The 25,819-nt window shown below is 53.1% G+C and overlaps 1 protein-coding gene across 2 annotated transcripts; it reads right to left on the bottom strand.

The window, feature by feature from the left end:
* Positions 1-354: 354 nt before the first annotated feature.
* On the bottom strand, positions 355-25,555 carry IP6K3 (inositol hexakisphosphate kinase 3). 2 transcript variants are annotated; one of them, XM_030803008.1, is made up of 7 exons: positions 25,328-25,555; positions 17,705-17,833; positions 13,921-14,298; positions 6,772-6,985; positions 5,414-5,589; positions 4,125-4,300; positions 355-1,880 (listed from the first exon to the last, which is right to left on the bottom strand). In XM_030803008.1, the coding sequence occupies exons 3-7, from the start codon at positions 14,117-14,119 to the stop codon at positions 1,413-1,415; spliced, it is 1,233 nt and encodes a 410-aa protein (XP_030658868.1). In that variant the 5' UTR covers positions 14,120-14,298; positions 17,705-17,833; positions 25,328-25,555; the 3' UTR covers positions 355-1,412. The 2 variants fall into 2 exon arrangements, with proteins under 2 accessions (XP_030658868.1, XP_003281595.2); XM_003281547.2 differs by lacking the exon at positions 17,705-17,833.
* Between the last annotated feature and the right edge of the window lie 264 nt (positions 25,556-25,819).

The raw sequence follows: 25,819 nt of genomic DNA on the forward strand, positions 1-25,819 counted from the left end.
TAAACAAAAGGGTTTTTTTTGTTTTTTTGATTTTTAATTATCCAGTCCATTCTTTCTTTTTATTAGTGTGGATTTTGGAATGTGGATAGTAATTATCCATGAGAATAAAAAAATTACTTAATTGTGCATTGTATGAGATTCAAATAAAAGGACCACTTCTCAGGTCTGGTGCCTGCCTTGGAGATACATGCAAATATTTTGTTAGCCACTATTTCCACCCGAGTTCCCTGAAGGATTGTAGGAAATCAGTGAACTGTTCTTGTGGTATACACTAGTCGCTCATAAATTGGAACTACCACACAGTGTGATCAGAATAAACAAATGGAAAGGGTAATAAGGCACACCAATAATCACTGGTGACCTCAGCAATTTTATTAACAAATTTATTTCCCTAATTGGGTAACGTATCTCAGTGCTTGACTCAAGGGCATTGTAATAGGTTTCCGTACTGCAGAAGAAGGAATTAATTAGAACTGTTTGTTCTTATTCCATATTTACACTTGTCCACCAGTCTTGTAAACATTGCCTGTGGTTTCCTCAGTCCTCCAGGTTCTTCTGACTCCCCAACCCACCCCCAAAATAAATAAATAGAAAGCAGAGAGTAGAGCTGGACATCAGTGGTCCCTTTTAATGTGCGTTCACCCCCACTGCAAGCCGCGTCTCATGGTCAGAATGTGGCAGAATGGGGAACTCCAAAGTCTGCTAAGAGATTCCTCATTTTAAGAGATTTTGGGGGAAAAAAAAAGGAAAAAAAAGTCTGTAAAGGGACCCTCCTTTCCACAGGCAAAAATGGAGAATCTGGGGTCTTGCTTTGCCAGAGCTCATGCCTGGGCTTGGCTTTGTCCACTTAGAAGCTGGGTGCAGAGCAGGCGAGATGGGCAGATCTGTTCTGCTTCATCCTATCTCACCTAAAACTCTGCTTAGGAAAATAAGAGGCATTCATGAGCCCTGCCTGCCCTTGGAGCGGGCAGTCCATACAAGGAGAAAAACCATGAGCTCATGAACTCACTCTTCAAGGCTGCTTCAAGTCAAGTTTTCTGCCTCACAGCTTGCGCGGACTGCAGCATGGCAACAAGTAAACATTTTTAGATGCAAATATTCCAGAATGTCACAGCAATGCTGGCCTCTAACTTGGGCTGCCCCCTCCAGTGTACTCCAGAAGGTGCCACTTTATCGTAGCTGTCCGTTCTCCAATGAGCAGCATTAGAGCATGATGCCAGGGGATGTGGAATCACCTCCAGAGCTGATTTGTTCAGCAGCTGTTAATATAGTCTGCCATATATAGAGATGATTTTTGAAGGTAGATAGGACTATTATGAAGACATTTAAGGGTTGTCTGGACTACCCTAGCAACCAACAGGTCCGTTTTTGAGATCTATAGCCCAGAAAAATCCAGATAAGCCCAGGAAGTTTCATTCTCCCTCTTGGATATCCTGCAGGATCCTGATGAGGTTTTCCAGGCCAAAAATATAGCCAGGGTCTGGTCCATCGTAGGTGGTGTGCTCATCCCAGGAGCCCTTGTACGTGGTATGAGCAAAGTCAATCATGCGGATGTCAACCTTGGTGAGACCACCGGGAGAGCTACCATGGGCTGCCTTGGGAGCCTCGTGAGGATGCGGGCTGCCTGGGGCTCTTTCTGGCGGTTCCTGCCCATCATAAATGATGAGGAGAGAGCTGGAGTAGAAGCGATATGAACTCTGGCTCCTAATGACGGAGAGGAGGGCCTGGAGCTGGTGCAGGATGGGCTCCAGGAGCTCCCTCCGGAGGTGGTTTCCATTATGTAGGAACTGATAGAGGGCTTGTCTGAACCCCTCCACTGAGAGTTTTCTTCCATAGTACTTGTCTTTGCAGAGAAAGTACTTCTTATCTGTTTGATAAACCTTATATTAAAAAGAATAAAGAAAATGTGAAGATTGGAAACTTAAACAAATTGTATCTGGTACAGTTGCAGCATCATAAGCTAGGATAATATATGAGCAGATTTTTAGGAGATGTAGGGCAAGAGTGACTGAAATGAGCAGAAGATGATCTTCCATCAAGTGCCAGGGTAGCTTTTACAGTTTAAAATGCTTTCTGTGCAAGTCTCTAATAGTAATCCAAGGTCTAAAGATCCTTCACCCTACAGAGGTGACCCTCCACCCACGAGGAAAACGTTTGGATCTTCTTTCTTGTGAATTTCCAATGTCAACCTCCAAATCATGATTTAAGCCCTGGCTTCTGGCCCTCTTCAATTCAAATATTAGCAAACCCAAGCTAGAAAGCTTTAATAGGAATCTGAAATCACAGCCAATGGCCTTGGAAAGCCAGCTAGATTAAAATTTCCCCAACAAAGTTTATAAAGCCTTTTCTCTGCAGATTCCAAGGCAACAGTAATGCCTCTTGAAGTGGAGTGGGGTGAATTGTTTGAAGATAAAAAGACAGGCTAGGTCAGGTGTGGACAGAGTTTCTAGGCAGCCAGTGCGGTTGAGGGGAGCCTGGTGGAGGAGGGAGGTTCATGGCAGCTCTGTGGGGCTGGTGGCTCCTCTCCTTGGCACCATCTCTCCTCCCCTCCCCTGTTGTGTCTTGGCCACCAGAAGGGAGCAGATGGAAGAGAGATGCTGATGGGGGACAGTGGCAGCCACCCCCATTTCATTCAGATGGCACAGACAGCAGCTGAGGCTGAACCAAGGCCAGCAGTGGGCATGGCCAGAGGGGGGGTGGCACCCCTCTGCCTGGCATACCTAGAAGGGGCAGCCTGTGCCTGGCCAAGACAGTTTCTCAGGTCTTTCCTGCCTTCAGATTACATGATATGTTTATAGAAAACCAGTGTTGAAAAAAATCGGAAAGATATGATAGACTTAGTGTTGCCTTTGGAGGGCTGCAGATTGGCTGCTAAATTAGCCATCATAAATACATGACAGGCATCACTTTCTAAATAAATCAGGTCAATTTCAGAAGATTTGAGGTCCAGAGAGAGATTCCATTTACACCACAAATCATCACACTCCATTCTCTTGAGGACTACATTCCCGGCTTTCCAAAGGACATCTGTGCAACAAATTTATAGACTCAAATTCCAGCTTCAAGGGGTGGCGGTTTCAATTAAGGAAAGCTATAACGTTTACCGTCAAATCAGTGTCTGGTTTTGCTTTGAGTAGACAGACTATAAGAGGGAACGAGTAAAGGAAGTTTATTTTCTCCTGTTCTCCTGCCATAAGCCACATCAGAGCCCCAAAAAGGAGGCGTGGAGTCTGAGTTATAGAAAATAGCCATTCCTTTGCAGGGTTAGCAGGTTATGACCTTCCCACTTTATTAACCAGAACTGGTAGCAAAAAGCAGCAGAAAAGGTGGATTAAGAAGGGGAAATGGCTAATAGAAATTTAAAGAGCTGACTGCCATACAGCATCTAAGAAGGAGAGAATTCAGCTTTATCATTCAAGAGAAGGAGGACTCAGGAAGCCATGGGGTGCACCAAGAAGCCCTTTCTCTTAGTTCTTCCCCCAGCCCAACCTCACACACTGCCATCAAAGGTCTGCTCACAACATGAGCAGGAGCCACATGGCCACTGTGGAAAGTTTCAGCTGCCAAAGATTGTGAGACCAAGTTCAAATGTGATGGTTTTTGACATCAGTATTCTGAAGAGTGCTCTTGAAAAGATCCAGTGTGGGCCGGGCGCAGTGGCCACGCCTGTAGTCCCAGCACTTTGGGAGGCCGAGGCGGGCAGATCACGAGGTCAGGAGATCGAGACCATGGTGAAACCCTGTCTCTACTGAAAACACAAAAAATTAGCCAGGCGTGGTGGCGGGCGCCCGTAGTCCCAGCTACTTGGGAGGCTGAGGCAGGAGAATGGCATGAACCTGGGAGGCGGAGATTGCAGTGAGCCGAGATTGTGCCACTGCACTCTAGCCTGGGTGACAGAGCAAGACTCTGTCTCAAAAAAAAAAAAAAGAAAAAAGAAAATTTCCAGTGTGTCATAGACCAGGGTATGCATTTCCTCATTGGAAGACTGGCTCCTGGCCTCCTCTGTGGCTCCTCCAGAGTGAAGGGCTCTGCAGGGGGGCAGTGGCATCTGGATGGGAGACATCCTTGCCCCACCGTGGATGTGCTGGGATGCCCCCCTCTGTGGTGGGTCCCCTGCGACCTACCTGCATGCCGCAGATGCGCACACCCAGGCAGGCTGAGGTGCTCTGAGCACACTTCCTCATGTGGCGGGCCTTCTTCTCCTCCGACACGTCATCGCCGTGCTGCCGGGTCCCCATCTTCAGATCCAGGACACAGGGATGCGTGTACTGTGACACTACATTTTCCAGCAACAAGAACCCTAGTCACACTAAGTTAAGGAAGGCTCTGAGGACCTCAGAACTGCTGCTCCACCAGAGGCCGTTTGCATGCCTCAGAAGCTGCCTGGAAATTCCCTATTCTGGGCACCATTCCTCACTCCCATTGCCTTCCTTACAGACAAGCTCATCCTTGCTATTAAGAATTCGAAGTATTAGCTTTGCAGGCTGCTTTAATAAGTCCATTTATTTAGGGAGAGTTTATGAGTATGTGAGCTTTTTTTCCTTTTCCATTTTGCTCTGAGGTTGAAATTTAAATACAAGCGTGAAATCCCTAGCAGGCCATGCCCAATTTACATTTTACGGCAGAAAATCATAAGGCTAAAACCTTCAGTCCTGCTGAATGGACCAATACCTTTTGGGAGAAGTGGGTTGATGTTAGCTTTGGAGATGAGATGCAGGAATATTAATTTCAGTGGAGTAATTATCTTGCAAAAGCTTCTTAGGGATTATGATTGCAGATGTGTCTTGGTAAATACTATGAAACCAGCCACCCATTTGCAGGAAGGAGCACAGCAGTGGTGACGAAGGGGCATTTCAAACCTAAATTTTCTCCCTGAAAACTCTGTGGGGAAGGGGGACTTACCTTCTCCCATAGTCCACCCCATGGGCGCTCCCCTAAGGGAGGAGCCACACTTCCCTCTCACAGTGTGGGCCCCATGGGAAGATGCCTGTAGGGAGAATTTGGAGGGATGGAAGGGAGGTTGGGGCTGGGGGCCCATCCAGCTCCCTGAGCCCCCTGCTGCCCCCACGCAACATGGCATTCATCATTTCTGTCTAACCACAGACACTCCCATCCCAACCCATCTTTACTGCCAAGTGGCAAAGACACAGCCAGGGCCCCGCCAGGGCACTGCGCTCAGCGTATTTCCATCTTCCTTCCCCATACTGTCTAGCTGTTCTTTTGGAGGCACCTGATTTCTTCTAGGACCCAGGTTTGAGGGTTTGTGCCTTCCAGCTATCCCTCATATCTGTCTCTCCCTGCTACCCTCCATTGGCCCCGTGTTTGTGTGTGTTTCCTCTACCCACCTCTGCCACTCTGTGTCTCTCTGTCACCCCGCCCTTGGGACCACATGTGAGGGGGATGGCAAGGATACGATGCCGCTTGTTCTCTGGGTACTCGGAGCACAGGCGGGTCAGGTGGGCCTGGTGGCAGTGCAGGCCCCATGGGTTGAAGCTCTTCCTCTCAACCTGGTTCCCATTAGTGTCTTCCACCAGCGAGAAGGCTGGAGCATTGAGGTGGGGCTCGGACCTCAGAAGAGCCTTGGCCCGGCTGCGGCGGAGTGGAGCACAGGACGGTCAGAGCAGAGGTCTGGGGAAAGGTGCCGCTGCCTGTGGCTGACTGGGCTCTCTGAGATGGGCTCTGACAGGGTGGTCCCAGCTGCTCTCCAGGGCAGCCCTCACCAGGCTGGGGCACCCTCCCTGCCCAACTCGGGTCCTGGGGCCAGATTTCACCACACTGCAGCCCTCAAGGGGCTTCTCCAGACCCTGGAGAACTTATTAGAACATGTTGCCCCCTTAGAGGGCTGAGGTGATTTAAACTCACTTGTAAGTGATCTGGATTATTAACAGTCTTACTATTGAGGTGACACACTAAGGGGGCAGTGGCCCTATCCAGAATCACAAGCCTGGGGTTGGACTCTGATAATCCAGCAGGCAGGCCGTCACCTCCCTGAGACCTCAGAAGGACACAGGAGTGGGGTGAGGGCTGTGGTGAGCATGGACAGTGGCCGGCCCTCTTCTCCTGCCCTCTTGGCATCTTGGCGTGACCATCTGTGAAATGGAGATAACGCGCCCACTTCCTGACTCCAAGCCCAGAGGCTTAATGAGAACTGCGGCACTCCTTGGGAAGGGAGGTATTTTCATTGTATTAGCTCCCTTTTGTTTCCCATAAATATTTTAAAAAGCCCCAGGGAGGCTTTTCACCTGAGAAAGGTCAGCTGACATTGTCAAAGGCTTTTGGTAGGGACCTCAGGCGCCTGAGCCTCCTGCATCTCCAGGGACCCTCTGAGCACCTCATTGACCTCCCTCCTGGCCCCTTCCAACTGCTAGGGAAAGAGATGATTTCTGAGAGCAATTAGCCACACTTTTCCTCTACATACACTACTCTAGGGTTTCTGTTTTGTGCACTTCCTCCCCAGAGACACTTCATGGTCTCAGTGAAACAGATATTTAATTAAACAAATATGTACCGAATACCTACTCAGTAGACAACTCTGCCTGTGCATCAACTTCTGAGACAAACTGCATCGTAATCCTCCCTTCTAGGAGTGGCATAAAGAAAATCCATTCCTTTCTTTGGTCACATTGGTTATTCTAGACAGAGCATTCATCTGAATTTCTCATTTTCTCAGCACCAGCCCTAATGGGGAGTGGTTGGCCTTGGGCACAGGTGGGAGCAGTGCCGGTCCCTGCCGAGGGACAGGGTTTCTGTCATCCTGCCCAGTAGCCTCACCTCTCCTTGGGTGAGCCTGCCAGCTGGGCGTGCGGCCACTGGGCAAGGGCGCAGGCGCTGCCACTGCTGCTGGTGGTCTGCTGGAGCGTCTGCCAGATGGCCACCGCCGCCGACTCTGTGGAGACCTTGAAGGGCTCCCAGCTCTCCTTCACTGGGTTGGCAACCAAGCTGAGATGGCCTGTGCTGTCTTTCCAGAGGTGCACTGTGATGGTGCCTGCAAACACACAGGGAAGGGGAGGGGAGGAGCCAGATGAGAGGGCCTCCACGCCGACATGCAGGAGCGATGACAGGTTGGGAATTTAGCTTAATGGCCCTGGTCCACCTCCCCCATTCCCCAGCTCCTCTCTCAAGGAAGAGCTATGGGACTGGCCTGGTTTTGCCTGAACCGATCCTGTCCCAGAATGAGCCCTGGAGCTTGGAGAAAATAGCCTTGGGCTGATCTTGGCACATCCTCTGCTTTATCGCACTTCCCTTCCCCTTTGCGCTTTAAACAAAGTCAACTCCGCACATTTTGTCCTCGCATTCCAGTTCCTCTGTGCACAGTCACACCTCCCGGTCACTCCACAGCTGGCCCAGCTCTGCCTGACCTGGGGGCATTGGAGCTGGTCCTCTGCGAAGGGGCCTCCCACCTCAGAGTGCCAGTGAGAGAAGTTGGGCCCATCCCACCCCTCCCCCGTGCCCGTGCCTTCTTCTCCCTCCCATGTGTCTTTATTGGACCTGCTTCTTCCAGGAAGCCTTCCTCTCTCAGCCTTCCAGGGCTCAGGGCTCCCCTTTGCCCCTTCACTTGCCCTCCCCTGTCTGTCTGCCCTTGAGCTGATGGCCGGCCATTTCCTCCGGTTAGATGCATCTGCACATGAAGATTATTGGTGGAACATGGTTCTTTGATGAAACAAGCCTTGTGAGATTTCCCCAACTGTGGTACATCCTACCATTGGTGTTGGTCATTGAGGCACAAAAAAACACTGGTTGTGAAAGTGAAGAGTATCTGAAATGCCCTTACCCTACATGCTAAGGGGCGTCCTCCTGGGCATTGGCCGGGCTTGGGTAATTAGCTGTGGCAGGCACATTAGCAGCTCTGTAGCCACCCTTTAGCGTCCTCCCTCTGGTGGTGGCAGAGCCCAGGCCTTCCTCCGTGGAGCTTGGCCTCCAGTGGTGCCTGGCCTCGCCAGAGTCTTGGTAGTAGCACAGGAGATGGCCACCCTTGTGGTTTTGGGAGAAGTGGAGGTGAGAATACATGTCCTCTCTCCTGCAGCTGATGCGCTCATCCTCTCTGCGCCTGCCCTCACCAGCCCACTCTGCACCCCTTCTCTCCTGCTTTATGCTGAAGGAGTGACCTGATGGAGTATACCAGTGGCTCCCTTGCCCTCTAGTTTCCCAGTGGATTTGCACAGTTGGGGGCACTGGCAGGAGATGGGCGGGTGGAGGAGAAAGGTTGGGCATATATTCCACTGGTTCCCACTCCTCTTCACCATGTTCATACCCTGCTGTGTTCCTCTGTGGCCCTCCTGGCCTGGGGTGGTGACAGCTTTCCAGTGTTGCTGGTCCCTGGGTCCCCCCAATCCCTGGTTGTTCCCCCTGAATCCTGCATATATTTCTGCAAACAGTTCCTTTTTTTTTTCCTTTCTTTTTTTTTTTGAGACAGAGTCTCGCTCTGTTGCCCAGGCTGGAGTGCAGTGGCGCAATCTTGGCTCACTGCAACCTCTGCCTCCCGGGTTCAAGCAATTCTCTTGCCTCAGCCTCTCGAGTAGCTGGGATTACAGGCGCCCACCACTGCACCCGGCTAATTTTTGTATTTTTAGTAGAGATGGGGTTTTGTAATCTTGGCCAGGCTGGGCTCGAACTCCTGACCTTGTGATCCACCCACCCTGGCCTCCCAAAGTGCTGGGATTACAGGTGTGAGCCACTGCGCCCTGCCAAACAGTTCCTTTTTAAGTTTCTCTTCATTTAATCTCCTTTGAGTGTGCCTTTTGTTTTCTGCTGGGCCCCGACCGAAAGAGGGTAGGCTGCATGTTTTTATGCCCTTCAAGGTGTTTATTTCTCCCCCTAGCCACATGGTCACCTTCTCAGAGTAAGTGGCAATTTCTGCTGAGCCAGCTGTGAAGGCGGCTCATCTCTCGGCTTGCATGCCTGCCGGGACCTCCTGGGCTGGTCAGCGTGGACACTCATTTTCAGGGCTGCTCTATAATTTAGCAAGTCGCTTTCCAGAGCTGCCTGTGCCTAGCTCAGCGGTCTCCCTGGGCCAGTCCTGTCATCTCAGATTCCCAGTGCCCTAATTTTGCAGTCTGAGAGTGACATTCAGTTCTCCCCATCTCCTCAAAAGTGCTGCCTTTCCTCACACCATCCCAGCCTCCCGTGTCCTGTGAAGTCGTCATGATGATAATGATAATGCTGTCCCTGAACCTGGCATTTTACCAGTCACCTGCCACTAGTGTTCACCCCTAGGCCAAGCCCACTGTTGCTGTCCTGCTCGTGAGACAGGGGCTGACGGCAGGTTGAGGAAGGAATCACAGAGCGTCGTAGCCCCCCTGTCTTCCACCTGCTGGGTGGCATGTTGCTGCTTTTCCCTTGCTACCGCTAAGTCACAGTACGCCTGTAAGGGTGTTGACGGTGGGCGCCGAGGCTCGGAGAGATGGGATAACCTGCCCAAGGTCACGTGGTCGGTGTGGGGTGGAGCTCTGGGAGGGCCATGCCAGACGTGGGGATGGAGGAAGGGACAGGCTGTTCCGGAGGGTCTGGTGTTGTCACACTATGTTTACCCCAAGTTTGCATTAGGGACACCCCTGCTGTGTCCCCAGTCATGTTTATTCTGGTCATTCTGTTCCACAGGAGAGAACAGAGGGGCTGTGATTCCCTCCTCTCAGGGAGGGTCATCAGCGCTGAGGGCTGGAAGCCCAGGCTGCAAGGAGACAGTGTTTACATTTCCAGGCCTGTGTCTTGGGGAAGGAGGGTTGGAGTGCATTGTTCTAGGGAGGAGAACTGACCTTTCAGAAACCAGTGACTGTCCTGAGCCCATCCTTCCAGGTGCGAGAAGGGGAGAGAGCCACCAGCCTCATGCAGTTCCTGGGGAACCCCGAGGCCTCCTAGCTGCCTGGGGAGCCTGGTGTGCCGGTCCTGTGCAGGGCCCTTTTGGGTCTTGGAAAATTCAAACTGCCCTCCAGCACTCCCCTGGCCTCGCCACATGTGAGGCTATGGTGACAGGCCTGCCAGAAACCACAGTCTTGGGAGCCCCAGGCCCAGGAGGTCTCCCTGGAGGGACAGGAAGCGTGACCTTCACCGGCTCCTCCAGGCTCCAGCACTTGTCTGATCTCGTCAGTTCTGAGTGTCTGAGTAAATGGAGGAGAGCAGAGGTGCAAATAACCCAAAACCAATAAAATCCAAAAGTCATTTCCATTCCTCATATTGTCAGAGTTACACAGCCAGGCTCTGCATCTCTGCCTCTCTGTCTTTCTGCGTGCCTCTGATGGGCTGTGTCTGTCTCCAGCTCTTGTCTGTCTTTCCCTGTCACACCCCTCTGTGGCTCAGTGCAGCCCTTCCCTCTGAAGTCAGGGACCCCAAGCAGATAGCCTCCTTACAAACAGTCACCAGTTGCCTGCCCTTGGCAGAGCAGCATGCCAGTGGAATCCAGGCTTCTCGCTGCTTGACCTGTTCAAGAGCCATGCAAGCTCCAGCCTGGTCTCCAGCTTGCCCTGTGTGTCTGTGGGGACGAGGCCTTGGAGGCCCACGGATTCCCAGAGCTCTCCTGACCAGGACAGTGTGGGACCCAGCCAGAGTCTTCCTGCCTGCCCAGCTCTCCCCATGCATCTCGACCCGAGACCATGCCAGCTGGACAGACAAGAGAGCTTACTGCCACAACTGGCATGCCCAGAGCATCTCAGCAATTTTGGTTTGGCCAAGTAGCTTCCTGAGCCTCCGTGAATATTCTATCATGTATTTATTTTTAAGTTTATGAGAGCATTTACTTGCTGCCCTCTGTAATATGAATCGGGTCAACCGTTAACCAACTGGACCTACGAGTATGTCCTCATTCCCCAGTGCTGGCCAGCAGCCTGGGAGGAGAGGGTTGCAGCCCCAGGGCACCATCATGCCTGCGGAGCCCAGCAAAGGTGCCAGGCGAACTCTGACCCAAGAGGCTGCCCTCTGGAGTGGCATCGCTGCCCATCGTCCTCCCTGATGCCATCGTGGTGCAGGGTGGCAAGAAGGGAGAACGTGCACTCTGTGGCATGTGGTGGCCACTTCAGAAATGGCCCCTCTCAGTGGGGGCTGTTCCTATAGGGGAGAAAAGGGAGACCCTTGTGGGGATTCAAGTGCCCCTGACCTGAGGTCCTAGCTGAATGACCCTGGGCAAGTCACGCCCCCTCTCTCCTTGGCTAGATGACCCCTGAGCACTGACACCCAAGTCCACCCCTTTAGTAACAGTGTAGCTGAGTGGAGCTGGCCCATGTGGCCAAGAGCCCACAGTCGGGAGCCAGACCTCAGGGCTTGGAATCCTGGCTCTGCCTCTCAGTGTCCGTGTAGCCTCAGGCATGCCAGGTAACCTCTCTCTGCCTCAGCTTCCTCTTCTATGACAGGGGTGGATAAAGGTCCCTGCCTCAGTGTGCTGTGAGGATTGTGTGAATTAGTGCATGGAAGCTGCTTATAGTTGTGTCAGGCACAGCAGACACGGAGGTTTAGCAGATGTGGCTTTGCTTAGCAGCAGCCTACCCTACACCACCCGAGAGCCCTTTCAGGGACTCTTCCCATCTACGACCAGACCTCAGCCACCTGTCCTGCTTCCCCTACCCCAGACATCTGAGCACCTGAGTCCTGGTTCTGGGCCTTTTCCTACAGTCTCCTTAAATGTGCATATTTCATTAGTTAGTGCTTGGACAGTAGCCCTGTGTGAGCTGTGTTCTGGTCAGTGAGTGAATCAGCATTTCTCCTTCATCAAAACTTCAGCCCATGGGCTCTGTCTGCTCCCACCTGCAGGCAGAGTAGGTGGCCGACTCGGTGGTTTCTGAGGGGTGTCATGGGGTGCCCTGACCCAGGTCCCTCCTGGCTTATATAGAAACATTATCTCCTGTGTGAAGCCTGAAGGCAGGTGCTGAGGCATCCCCTGTAGCTATGGATACATTTAGCTCTGACACCTTGGCTCAAATTAATGTACTGAGTTAGCAGAGCCCCAAGGGGGCTGGCCCTGGGATGGGGCTGACCTAAGGGGGAAGCAGGGTGGAGCAGAGGCCTGGACAGAGACCAGTGCTCAAGGGCACTGAGAGTGGGGCCCTTGTGGGGCTCAGGGCCATGTGCAGATGGGGAGCAGAGGAGGGGATAAGGATGGCCTCCTGAAGGCCAGGCCAGCCTCTCTGCCTCTCCCAGTTAGCCTGCGGCTTGCCCAGCATCCATCTCAGCCCCAGAGCTGTGTGGAGCAAGCGTGAAATGGTGCTGGCAGGAGGCCATCCCACACACGATCCTGCCACCCCTCTGCTGGGCTAAGTTTAGTTGTGAAGGAACAGACATTAATTCCAGTGGGTGCTCTGACAAGATGGGATGTGACCCCACAACCAGCCAGGCAATACCAGCCTGCGGGCCGGGAGGACCCCAGGGAGAGGGAGGCCCACACAGGCAGCGCATGAACCATCTTCCCCTGTCTCTCCATGTGTGACACTGATCGGTCTTGTCTTAGACTCTCAGGAGGTCCTGGCAGGCCGGCCTGAAGTCCAGGCATGTGTGAAACAGTGCCTGGAAGTAATGCACAAGGCTCCAGGCCCTGGTCCCCCTACCGGCATTAGGTCTGGACCATGCTAAATAAGAATTCCTGGCGGGGCGCGGTGGCTCACGCTTGTAATTCCAACACTTTGGGAGGCTGAGGTGGGCGGATCACCTGAGGTTGGGAGTTCAAGACCAGCCTGACCACCATGGAGAAACCCCATCTCTACTAAAAATACAAAAATTAGCTGGGCATGGTGGCGGGCGCCTGTAATCCCAGCTACTCCGGACGCTGAGGCAGGAGAATCACTTGAACCTGGGAGGCGGAGGTTGCAATGAGCTGAGATTGCACCATTGCACTCCAGCCTGGGCAACAAGACCGAAACTCCGTCTCAAAAAAAAAAAAAAGAGAATTCCTGACCCTCACCCCAAGACCCAAGACGCCAGGTATTCTAATTCACAGGTCTGGCATGGGGCGTGGGGACCTGTGCGCCTTTGTGCACATACACCCTGGATTCTAGTAAAGTTGGTTTCCCAGGCCAGATTGCACTTGAGAAACAGCAGGCCCCATCCTTCCCATTTATCTTAATCATCGAAATGCAAATGTGTTTTTGACTGACTTATTTGGATATTATTGTCACCTTCACCACCAATACTTTGACAACGAGGGCAGCAGCTTGCAGTCATGGGGTCTCCAGTCCTCTAAAGGGTTATTTCTCTGAGCACTCACCTCACCACTGGGGCCGGCCGCCTGGCCGAGTGTGGCTGAGCCCTGTGAGCCCCACTTTCAGAAGGCTGGGTGTGGACAAATCAGCCTGTCCTGGGGAGCCCGACCCCTGCCTGAAGGCCAGCAGGCAGCACCCTTCCCACCCACTTTCTTTCCCCAGAACCCACCTTGTGCTCAGATCCAAGACACATGCTGCCCCATGCAGAAGTTTTCCAGCTACACGCAAGCGGCAGCCCGTATCCCTGGCTTTGACTCTTCCTGGGTGAGGGAGAGAGTTCTGGCTTCCCAAGCAAGCCACATCCCAGCATCTCCAAGCCATGTCCCAGGCCTGAGGGTCCTGCCATCCTCCTTGGCTTTCAGAGGGAGGTTAAGGAGGCCCCATTTTGCCCTGTGTTTATAGCCAGCATCCGATGGCTGGCTATGGCACCCAGAAGGCACAGACCAGAATGCCACCTTGGAGACTGGGTGGGACCAGGGTGTTGTTTTATTCTCTCCATCCCTCAAAGCCTGGTGGCTTGAGCTAATTTATAAGGAAACCAAACGGTATTACACTCCAGACCTGGAGGCTTGAAGAGTTCAGAGAAACTAGGACAGCGAAGGCCAGCCCCGCTGGGAGAGGGGCGCGCCTCCATGGCAACCCTTACACACACCCACAGCACAGGAGGACGTGGTGGGTGCATTGGATGAGCCAGCCCCCGTGTGGTGGCACCCAGACATGGCCTGGCTGCCCAGACACTCACCTTTGTACTGTGGGGTGAACCGCTTCATGGCCAGCGGCAGGGATTCATAGAACCTCTGCTCCCGGGAGACGAGGGGCTTGCACACCGTATGCTCATCATACTTCATCACGCTCATGTGCCCCCCGACCTGGTGCAGGAAGGGCTCCAGCTGCACACCTGCCCTCATGTCCCCGGCGTCTGCGCTGTTTTGCACAACCATGGTGGCACACGGTGGTGGTGGGGGGTCCCTGCACAGTCTGCTAGAGGAAGGTGTGAAGTAGAAGGGGTAGCTCCCAACAGCACACAGGGCTGTCAGCGGTCCTCAACTTTCTCTTTCTTGGCCTTTATTGCTGTCATAGCGCAGTTGTCCTCCTGTCTGTGGGTTCTCAGCAGGGTCCTCTGGGAAGCAGGGGAGGAAGGAGGAAGTTATATGAGGGAGGTGGTGGCTGGGGCAGGGCAGTGCTTGGAAGGGCCCACACAGCCTCGACCCCAGAACAGGTTCCTCACTGGTACCTTAAACAGGACTGTAAATATCCATTGATTACTTCTGGAATAATCTGTCATGAGAAACCAGTTACAGTGGTTGCCTCCGTGGAGCAGGGATGAGAAGGAGACTTATTTATTTATTTAAGATGAGGTCTTGCTCTGTTGCCCAGGCTGGAGTGCAGTGGCATGATCTTGGCTCACTGCAGGCTTGACCTCCTGGGCTCAAACGATCCTCCTACCTCAGCCTCCAAGTAGCTGGGACTACAGGTGTGTGCCAGCATGCCCAACTAATTTTATATTTTTTGTAGAAACGGGGTCTCACCATGTTGCCCAGGCTGTTCTCAAACTCTGGGCTCAAGTGACCCACCCACCTTGGCCTCCCAAGTGCTAGGATTACGGGCGTGAGCCACTGTGCCCAGCCAGACTTTAAATAATGTTTTGTACTTTTTGAATTTAAATATTAAAGCATTTTAAAAATTCAAGCAACACACTAAGCTTCTAGGGTGCAGAGACTGTATCTTAACTTCACCTGACATGTTGCCTGCCTTCATCTGGAACACTCGTCCCAGGCCCAACAAGAAGCAAGCTGAGCCACTGCTGCTGGGGCTCTCACTGTCCTGCAGGGGATTACGGGTACGGGAGTGCTTGCTTGCTTGCTTGCTTGCTTTATTTATTTATTTATTTATTTAGAGACAGAGTCTCACTCTGTTGCCCAGGCTGGAGTGCAGTGGTGTGATCTCAGCTCACTGCAACTTTTGCCTACCAGGTTCAAGCGATTCTCCTGCCTCAGGCTCCCGAGCAGCTGGGATTACAGGCGCCTGCCACCACATCCAGCTAATTTTTGTATTTTTTAGTAGAGACGGGATTTCGCCATGTTGGCCAGGCTGGTCTTGAACTCCTGACCTCAGGTGATCCGCCCTCCTCCGCCTCCCAAAGTGCTGGGATTATAGGCATGAGCCACCACGCCTGGCCAGGAGTGCTTTATTTTTGTACAGCATGGGTGTGCATCATTGATTTACATCATGACACCATGACATAATTGCTGTGGGACCTCGGACAAGTTACTGAACTTTTCTGGGCCTCAGTTTCTCCTTCTCCTTCTGTAGAACAGGATAATAATGATACCCACCTCATGGAGTTAGGGACATGGTTGAGATAAGGCCCGTGGAAAGGATAGCCCAGTACCCAGAGCAAAGCATTCAGTAAATGTGATCATTGTTTCTAGCATTGTTGCCATGCTGGTCCTATTTTCCTCACAGCTCTGGGTTGTAAGACAGGCAGGCCACTTTGCGAATGAGGACAGTGAGGCCTACAGTACCACGCGCAGGGTTACGGCTGGCCAGGAGAGTGGGAAGTAAAGCCGGGGCCTGCTCTTCTCTAGGCCTGGCCCCCTCCTCCCCCTCTCATTCCTCTTACCCTCCCTGAGGGTGGGCCTGTGGGTCTCAGGCAAAAGCTGGCGCTCTGGGCTGGAAACACAGCCCCTAAAGATGCCCTGACTTTGTCTCAGGAGAGTGCAAAGGAGACATGGCAAGGAGAGGCTCTTCCTGCCCTGTTCGACCTGTCCTGAGAGCACATTCCCACAACGGTGCCCGTCACCACCGAGTTATTAATACTCTCTCCCTCTGCTGGACTCACTGCCCAGGCTGGGCAGTGCTGGGCATGATTAATGCTCTAATTGACCTTCAGTCCAGGCCACGAGCACAGCCAGCTGGATTCATGCACAGCAGTGCCCATCAATTTGTTCAGGCCTCTGGCTCAGAGAGGCTCCTGCCAGCCGCCCAGACCTCCAGCTCACTCGGGCATTGAAAACCTCAACACAGCCTGTTCATTCCCCAACACTGGGCCTCTTCCACATTGGCTACTGCCCTACAGGCCAGAAGTGCCTCTATAGGAGGGAGAAGGAGTGTGGCTTTTGGCTGGTACGTAGGATGTGGGGTGAGGCTTCTGTGGCTGGCTGCGTAGCTGGAGTGACTGGGTGAACCGGGGCTGCTGGGGAGGGAGGATGGAGGCCTAATGGTGAGGGAGCTGGGCCTAAGACTCCAGCCTAGGCATTGCCCCAGCTCTGCTCCAGTGTGGCACAGAGGTGAGCCCCATCTGGAAGCTGTTTCAGGACCTGAGAAAAGAAGTTGGTGACCGGTATCTGGACACAGAGGAAAATTGGCCCACAAAACAAGCTGATAACTTCAGTTTGCTAACCCTTTGGCTATGGGACAGGATATGCCAGTTGCCTGTAAACCCAATCCTACTTGCAAATTTGGAGAAGGCAAGAAGGAGTAGAGCAGAGAAGCCAAGGCAGCCTGATGCCTCTCCTCTCACTGGGCTTGCTGGCATGTCGGCCTTTGCCAGCTGACCTGTCCCCAGGCAGAGGCACTTTTGGTGACCACAGGGACAGCTAGTCTGTAAAGTTCATTTATAGCCACTCCTGGAAGGGGCAAGACTCCTGCCCCGCACACTTATATCCCCAGGGCTGGCCCTGCACTAGCCAGGCCTGGCCTCAGCGGATGCCAGCCCAGCTCCACAGCCGCGTCCCAGCCAAATCACACCTGGGCCTTGTGCTGCTGCACTGGGAAGTCCACGCCCCTCGTCTTTCCCTAGCTCACATCCCCAAAGAGCTCTAAGGACATGGACATCACCGTGGCAAGGTGTGGCAAAGAAATAATGGCAATAAATGGTTACATGCATATGGCGCTTGCTGTGGCCACGTTCTAGTGCTTTGTATAGGCCTTCCAATCCATAATAACCCTATGAGGCAATTCGTGTTACCAGCCCCGTTTTACAGATGAGAAAATGGAGGCTCAGAGAGGTTAAGTAGCTTCCCTATCTGCACCTAGCTAGTATGGGAAGAGCAGGGATTTGAACCCAGGCATGGTAGCCCCAGAGTGTGCACCCCGGCCACACTGCAGGGGGCTGAGGGTTGTTGTTTATATACTTTAAACTTCAGGAAATTGAGCCACAACGAGGCTGGGACTTGGCCAAAGTCACCTATAAGTCACTGGCAGTGCTGGGGCAGGTTTTCCTGTCTCCCAGGCCTGGTCTACCCCCTGGCCTGTCCCCTATCCCACCTGATGACATTCAGTACATGTGCTAGGAGTGGGTGGGCTGGAGAGGGGAGCACATCTGTCTCCTACCTCTGCAGAAACCACCACAAGGGATCAGGCTGAAGGCCCACCTAGAGCAGGGGTTGGTATTGACCTTCCCCACAGCCTCCTGGCTGGGGGTGTCAGTGAGACCCGAGAGCGCTGTCCTTCCCAGCAGGGAACTGGTTCCTGCTGCAATCTTCCCCTCTGATCTCAGATGTTCTCAGGAGCCCTGGCTGTACCTCCTCAGAGAGCACAGTGTGAGCAGGGAAGACCCCTGCGCCTTCAGCACAGCCTGTGGCACAGAAGTGGAAACTCCCCTGCCCCTGGACTTGGGCGGATTGGCAGCGATTGTCTACCAGGTAGCCAGCCTGTGAAAAAAAAAAAAACCTGGACTTGGCAGCTAGGGAAACTGAGGCCCTTTCTCTTGGGGGTCAGCCTAGGATGTAGATTAGGTGACACCTGCAGGGCCTCCTGCACCTGAGCTGTGTGGTCTGCAATTCTGACACAGGTTGGTGGGAAGGGGCAGAAGGAGGAGGGAGGAGCAGTGGCTTCTGACCCTGGAGCTTCAGCTGGGGCTGGGCAGGGTGGGTTTCGCTGCTGCTCGGGAAGGCAGTTTGTGGCTTGCCCTTGGCACTGATGCTGACCTCAGATTCCCAAGGAAGATTAGGGTTCTTTATGTGTTTTTGCCTTTGTGTGTGGCCTCCAGCTCTGTGGGATTGAGCTGGGGAAGGCCCCTGTTTTTCCCATTCCTCACAGGCAAATCCCAATTAAATCATTCAAGTTGGCAGGACCTTTCTCAGCCCAGACCTTCCTTTTGCCACATGCAGGCACTTCTGCTGTTGGCATGGGCCCTGCCTTTGACCAGTGCCCTGGGCCTGTTCTGTTTCCTAAGAGCCTTGGGCAAGAGTCAGAAGTCCAGGGTCTACTCCAGGCGCTCCTGGAACTTGCTGAGGCCTGAGATGAACCGGGGAAGTGCTCTGAGGCTTGGCTTGTTGCCCTCTGCCACAGCCTTGTCATGATACTCGGATGACAAAGTGCAGACACTCCTTTGTGGAGTCCTACTTCCAAGCATTGCCACCACACAGGGTCTGTCACTGCCTGCGTTATTCTCAGGACCGACTCCCATGAGTCAGCTTGGGTGCTGCATGGCAGGTGAGGCGCCTGCTGCCAAATATCCTTGGCTCTCTTTAGTGCTTTGAAGGGAGACAGTTGTCCCTGTCTTCAGCCCACATCTCCTCCCATATCCCTACAGCTCAGACCCCTTGCCCAGCATCCTTCCCTAGGGCTCCTTGGGGAGGCATAGGGGGAGTAAGAATGAGGCAGGGAAGAGGATGAGATGCCTCTAGCCAGAAGAGCACAACTTAAAGGCTGCCTAACCCCTGCCACCACCAGGAAGTGGACAGATGGCCCCAGGTCTCTGTGTCCTCCTGCCCTGTCGTTGCATCATGTCCTGAACGAAGTAACGCTGGGCCTCACTCCAGGAGACTCCAGGGCTAATTTCTGCTGATGGGGCGCAGCCACCGAGCTGGTTGTTAAATGAGGCCCTGGGCTGTCTGTGCCAGTACAGACCCTGCTCCGCAGCCCCACAGGGCCTGAATGACTGCCAGCCTGTGCTAGCCCGTGAGACACTCCCCAGTCTGAAAAGAAGGTCACTGACAGCAGGGCCGTGAGTGGGTTTTTGGCTTCCGGAGTGGAGACAGATGATAATACCAGTGATTCTAAGACCCCAAGACCTTGCTGATGCCAGACACAATGACAGATGCCACCCATCAAGCCAAGGCGGATAAGGGCATCATAACTTGTCACAACCCGTCGGCACATTTTTATTTCCGGAGAGTCTTTGTATGTTATAACCGCTTTCCACATGCTAAATCTGAGTTCATTAACATTACGGAAGATGCATCTCTTTTAGGACTCACACTCCCATTTTAGGGAAGGTGGCAGACGAAACCACAAATCAAACTTGTAGGGGTTCAAAATAGGAATAGATTAGTCATGGACTATATCTTATCAAAGCCTGTTGGCTTCTTATATCCGCAAACAGACTGGCTGACTGTGGCCATTGTCAGGGCTGTTCACGACATTCTGTTTTTCCCTGTGGGAATGTGGTATGATTGCAGCTTTGAGGGTAAGTGTGGCCCGCGTGATTTGCTTTCGCCAGCATCACGTGGATGGGTGCCATGTGTTACTTCTGGGTGGGAACTTCAAGAGATGTTCCCCCCATTCTCTTTCCCTGGCCATAGTGATCTTGGAAGCACATGCTGAGGTGTGGCCTCTGTCAGCAGGGTCCCTAAGCGACTGTACATACTGGATATATAGCATTATGGAAATAAATCTTCACTCTATGAAGTCACTGAGATTTGGGGGTGGCTTGTTATACAGCAGGACCTAGTCCATCCTGCCTGATGCACTAACTCACAGCAAGGCACCCAGTATGGAGCTCTTAAGTTGAAAGTAACTTTACTTCGCCTGGCATGGTGGCTCACGCCTGTAATTCCAGCACTTTGGGAGGCCAAGGCAGGTGAATCACTTGAAGCCAGGAGTTCGAGACTAGCCTAAACCAACATGGTGAAACCCCGTCTCTACTAAAAGTATTTTAAAAAGTAGCCGGGTGTGGTGGCGCGTGCCTGTAATCCCAGCTACTCGGGAGGCTGAGGCAGGGGAATTGCTTGAATCTAGGAGGTGGAGATTGCAGTGAGCCAAGATCATGTCATTACACTCCAGCTTGGGCAACAGAGCGAGACTCCATCTCAAAAAAAAAAAAAAAAAGAAAAGCCGGGCACAGTGGCTCACGCCTATAATCCCAGCACTTTGGGAGCCTGAGGCGGGCAGATCACCTGAGGTCAGGAGTTCGAGACCAGCCTGACCAACATGGAGAAACCCTGTCTCTACTAAAAATACAAAATTAGCAGGGCGTGGTGACGCATGCCTGTAATCCCAGCTACTCAGGAGGCTGAGGCAGGAGAATCGCTTGAACCTGGGAGGTGGAGGTTGCGGTGAGCTGAGATTGTGGCATTGCACTGCAGCCTGGGCAACAACAGCAAAACTCCATCTCAAAACAAACAAACAAAAACAGAGAAAGAAAGCAACTTCACTTGAGTCAGGTACTCAAATAGTTCATTGCACAAACATATCCTATATCATAGCCACTCCTAAGGGTCAACTCTGGACCCCTGGCTTTACAATCACACCTCTGTTTCTCCAGATAGGAATTTTCAGATGGAGACACTGAGGGTCAGAATGGTTGCAGTTTTCCTGGGGTCCAGAGCTATCAGGCACCAGTGCTGGGACTCGGCTGTGACGAGTCTGTCTCACTCTAAAGTCGACGCCCATTCTGACCACGTGCAGTCCCCTTGGATGGGGAGTGGCTGCTGAGTTGCTCTGGCTGTCTCTGGGAGTCTCAGAGACCCAGGACCAAGACCCAAGTCAGGCTCTTAGGGCCAGGGTGCTGTCTGGGGCCCTCTTTATGCTGTTTGCCTCAGTAACCTGTGTCAGGATAGGGAGCCTTTCAGAAACTGCACCTGACTGGGCAGCAAGAGCCGCACACCCAGGGGCAGCATGCTGCTGGTGGGCAGTGTCTAACGAAGTGCTTGGCAGTGTGGATTCTTAGGGCCCTGGGTGAGGGCTCCCACCCGGGGGCCTGCCAAGACCTTACCCAAATCCTCACCACTACAATCTGCAGAGTAGGAAAGTAATCCCCTAGAGGCGCGATAATTCTCAAATGTATGTAATTATGTTGGTAATTAACAAAATACAAATTCATTTAAAGGCATTATTGAATTCCTAGTAGTTTTTGTCATCATCTATTTTTCTCAATCAACACATCCTAAAAGTATAATGAGTATTGCATAGGGACTGGTAGGGAAAAAAACTATGTTGACAAATGGGTCCTGGAGAAGAGGTTAGGAGAGGTACTGCTCCTGGCTGAGATCAGGGTGGTTTGAGGGGTCTGGGAAGGAGTCCAGGAGGAGGGGAGATGTTGGCTCAGCCTTGGGGAGCTTGGGGAGGGTGTACTTTGGGGAGCGTGTGTACAAGGAGCAATAGGGAGGGGCAAGGAGAGGGTGGGAGGCGATGGCTGGAGGGGAGTGTTGTGTGGAGGAGGAGGATGCGGGAGTGCTGGGCTGGCCTTGCCAGTGCTGCAGCATCAGGGCGCCTGCAGAGGCAGCGGGCAGTGGAGGGGGACGGAGAGTGAGCCTAGCCTGGCCAGCCAGAGAAGATGCTGGCCTGGGCCCCAGCTCAGTGCAGGGAGGTGGTCCCCTGAGATCACTAAGGTGCTGAAGCCTTCGGGACCACATCCGGATAAATCTTAGGTGGTGGGGAGAGGGCTTTCTGGGTAGAAGATAATTAAGAAACAGCTTGTAGCCAAAGAAAACTGTAATATAAAATGTGGCAGGCGGCAAAGCAGCATGGTTTATGGCCTGCCCTCTCACCTCTGAAGCTCTAACTTACATTTCACAGGCCTCTCGGAGCCAGAGGTTTGGTACAAGTACCATTCAATGTCTTTGTGATGCCCAAGGGAGCATTTTTTAATCCATTAGAGATGAGAGGACCCAAAAACCATTTAAAACCACTTAGGTTGTAATGGGCAGGAGAAATTTGGAGTATCTCACATGGCTGAGGGGTTGTGCATCATCTGGGGCCATCCAGGTTGGAAGGCACAAGCTTATTTTCCAGGGGGGAAAATGGAGTTTTAAAATCCCTTCTAAAAATGACTCAAGGGCTGTAGGATGGTGCACCTTCTGTCCGCATGGCTCCCCGTCTAGGTGGCATCAATACCTAGTGCTGGGGGACTTCACACATCACTTTCCCAGTCGTGGCTGAAATATGTGGCTTAGGAGAGCATCTCTTTCCTGGAGAAGGCTTGGTTTCTAGAATCACAGAGCAATACTTCATATTCCTCAGTCGTAGAAACTTATTTAGGGGCTGATTTTATCCTTTGAGAGAGTTTTTTTTCTTCTTTTTTCTTAACATTTAAAATCTCCCAACATTTCTCCAGCTTGAGGACCAAATACGATTTTAATACAGCGATTATTAGTTTAGAAGCCCTTCGGCCACTGACAAATGTACTTAGCAGCACCAAGAATGTGCTGATCTTGCTGTCAAGTTGGGAGAAACATGGGGGAAAGATGACTCATGAAGTCGAGTGCCACTGGAAGGGCTGCTCTGGGGGAGGCAGAGGCTGCAAGGGGTTCTCCCTCTTGGCCCCCTAATAGATCCTGACCCCTGGACATGCAGCTCCTCAGCCATGGTTAGCAACTGCTTTGACAGCCCCTCCCAGCCATGCTTTTCTCCTCCGGACTTTGCCTCTTGGAGCTGCACCCAGGATTTTGGCTATTGCTAAACACCCAGACCTGCCTACACATTTCCCAGCCTCCAACACCCTGCCCCACACCTGCCGCCTTCCTCTAAGTAATATGATCAGCCACCACCTGTCTTGTGCAAGAGGCCTATGAGCCACAGACGTAAGGTGTTGCCAGCGGTTAGCATGGCAGTTTTATGGTTGCAAGATGGAACAGCTCTTTAAGGTCAAAATGCAATAGTGGGACGGAGTGTGTGTGCGTGTGTGTGTTTGCATGTGTGTGTGAGTGCATGTGAATGCTTGTGCGTGTGTGGGAGTGTGTGGCTGAGGGAGAATGCAGGCAAGGTCTTTCCCCACCAGAGGGCAGCAGCACACACGTTGGGGCCCCAAATGCCTGAGAGGGATTAACTGAAAACTAAAGCCTGCACCCACCTTCTCGCCCAGCGACCAGGGGACACATTCTTGGAACTGCCCTAGGTTTGCCTGGCTTTGCCCAGACCTGTCCCAGAGAGCCCCGACGGCAGCTGAAGTTCCGCCTCCACCAGGCAGGTGTTTTTGAAAAGCTCAGAAGCCATCATTGAGGTTGGATTCTCCCCATAACGTTCTATAACATCTCCTCTTGCCCTCCCCTCCCGCTGCTTAACCAGGGTCAGGGGCTGAGCGGGAGGGGGTGGGAATGGGCTGGGGGTGGTGGGGCACTTGAGAGCCCATCTGGGCAGAGCAGAATGAGGTCTCCAGCGATCTCCACCCCTTCCGTCCGTCCTGCCCAGGCTGTGGCACCCTGGTGGGTGGGTGAGGCCTCTCAGCTGCCAGCTGAACCTCCCAGCCCCAGATGATTTGCAGTAACTAATATTGAGGTAACACACTGCAACTGCAGCCCGCGGGCCAGCACGCACTCCCACCCTTCACCTCCCCAGCCAGTGCGCAGGCTTTCCTCCCTGAAGGACCTGATGCTCATAAAGTTTATTGCTATTCCCTGTGGCTGCTGGTGAACAAGAGAGCAACCATCCAGGTTTCTGCCTGGGAAGGATTTATTCAGTGCTCTGTGGAGGGCAGGAGAAAGCAGGAGATGCCGCTGGCCAGGGGATGGGCTTGGCCTTGCCTGTGACCCCCGGAAGCAGCAGGGTGAGGACGGGGAGGGCCCCAGAGGCCACAGGAGCACTGAGGGGCAGGGATGCAGGGAAGTGGCCCAGGAGGGGACAGGAGACCTGGTTCTGCCTCAGGCTCCCTGAGCCTACCTCTCTGGGCCTCAGCTTCCCCTATCTGTACTGAGAGCTGTCTGACCCTGCTATGTTCTTACCATCCTATGGGACAACCCCCCCTTTGATTCAGCAAGGCAAAGCAGTGGGGAAAAATCATCATGGTGGGGGGTCGGGGGGTTGGCAGGGGCTCTTCCTAATTGAAAGAGATTTAAGAGACCTGCTGACCCAATGCCTTTAGACTGGATCCTTTTCTAACAAAACATTAACAGACATTTAGGGCCAGCTGGGGAAAGGAGACCGCAGACAGGATGCAGACACTCATGGGTAGTTGTTCATTTGGTAGTGGACAGTGGGTTATGTGAGGACCTACTGAGGACTTTGTGGCAGGGGAGAGGCATGCTGTGATGTCAGAACACTCTAGCTGTAGCGTATTTGATGAAACAAATATGACAAAACTCGGGCCACTGCTGAAATCAGGCGCAGGATGTACAAGTGTTCATGAGATCATTCCCTCTATTTGTATGCTTGAAGTTTTTCATAATAAAAGGTTGAAAAATAAATGGGTAGCTTTTTACAAATGTAGAAGGCAGAGTCCCTCCCCATGGGATCAGAATTTCAGGGGAAGGGGCCCGGCATGGGGGGTTTAAGGTCCGCAAGGCAAGCTCAGTTCTCAGGTTCACTAGGGTGCCTAGAAGAGTCATGGGTGGGGGCCAAGACCCTACCACTGCCCAGGGCATCAGGGACCACCGCTTGGTGGAGACATGCCTCCCATCCCCATGACCGCCATCCCATGGTCTACCACCACCCTGCACCAGGCCCCAGGCCCCAGGCAGCTGCTGTAGACGCTGACGTCATCCAGCCTTGTGCCGGCCTCCTGCCCCCTCCCGTGGAAAGCTGGGGCTGCTGGGCTAGGACATGCTGTTCCTGTGCCCAGAGGATGCTGCCCGCGTTTCTTGGACACCTGCCTCTGTTAAGGGTTAACGCAGCCCCCAGTACTTGCCCCTCCCCCCAGTTTCCTCTGTAGTCCCAGTCCACCCTGAAGTGAGAGGGCTCCAGGCACCCCTGGAAGAGGAGGGGTGGAATTCCCCTGGGAGAAGGGAGCGGGATGAAAGAGGAACAGATGCCAGAATTCCTATACACTGAACTGTCCCAACGCCCTACCCCACCCCCGCCACACACAGATGGACAGACCTCCACGAAGACGCTGGCACCTCCGTGGGGCAGACTCCTGGCCAACCCGGAATGGAGACGAGACCCCAGGGTATAGACAGGCCCTGTGGACACAAGACCCTCTCTCCCCTCCGTCAGGCCACGTCAAAGAAGCTGGCCCTGCCCATCCCTGCCTATAAGGCAACACTCACCAGAGCTTCCTCCGAGATCGTGGGGAGTGTATGGAAGGCAGGGCCCAGGAATCTTGTCTCTCAGTGCCCACCATGTACAGGCATCAGGCAACGGCCCATCCCAGCGTGGAGCATTCACTGTTCACCAGAGCCCTGGTGCGCGAGGTCTGCCCGGGAGGGCCAGGCTGCCGTGGCCTGGGGAGGGAAGGGTCACCTGACCCTCTGGGGAAGGGCTGGTGGGGACTGGCATGTCCAGCTGTCAGCTGGGTGTTCTGCTGCTCTGGGGCAGGGCCAGAGGGGCTGGAAGGGAGGGGACAAAGAGGAGGAGAGAGAAGAGGGGAGGAGGAAAGGAGGAGTGGTCTGAGGCAGGGGAGAGTTCAGCTCAGCTGCCCGCATAGATGTCAGGACCTGGGCACCAAGGGCCTATCACCCCAAGGCCCTGGTTATTTTTTGATTCCTAATTCAAAAGAAAAGGTGTGAGTCTTGGGTTGGGGGGTTCATGCTCTCCCTTCT

Source organism: Nomascus leucogenys, chromosome 22a (assembly GCF_006542625.1).
Source record: "Nomascus leucogenys isolate Asia chromosome 22a, Asia_NLE_v1, whole genome shotgun sequence".
Taxonomy (NCBI): domain Eukaryota; kingdom Metazoa; phylum Chordata; class Mammalia; order Primates; family Hylobatidae; genus Nomascus; species Nomascus leucogenys.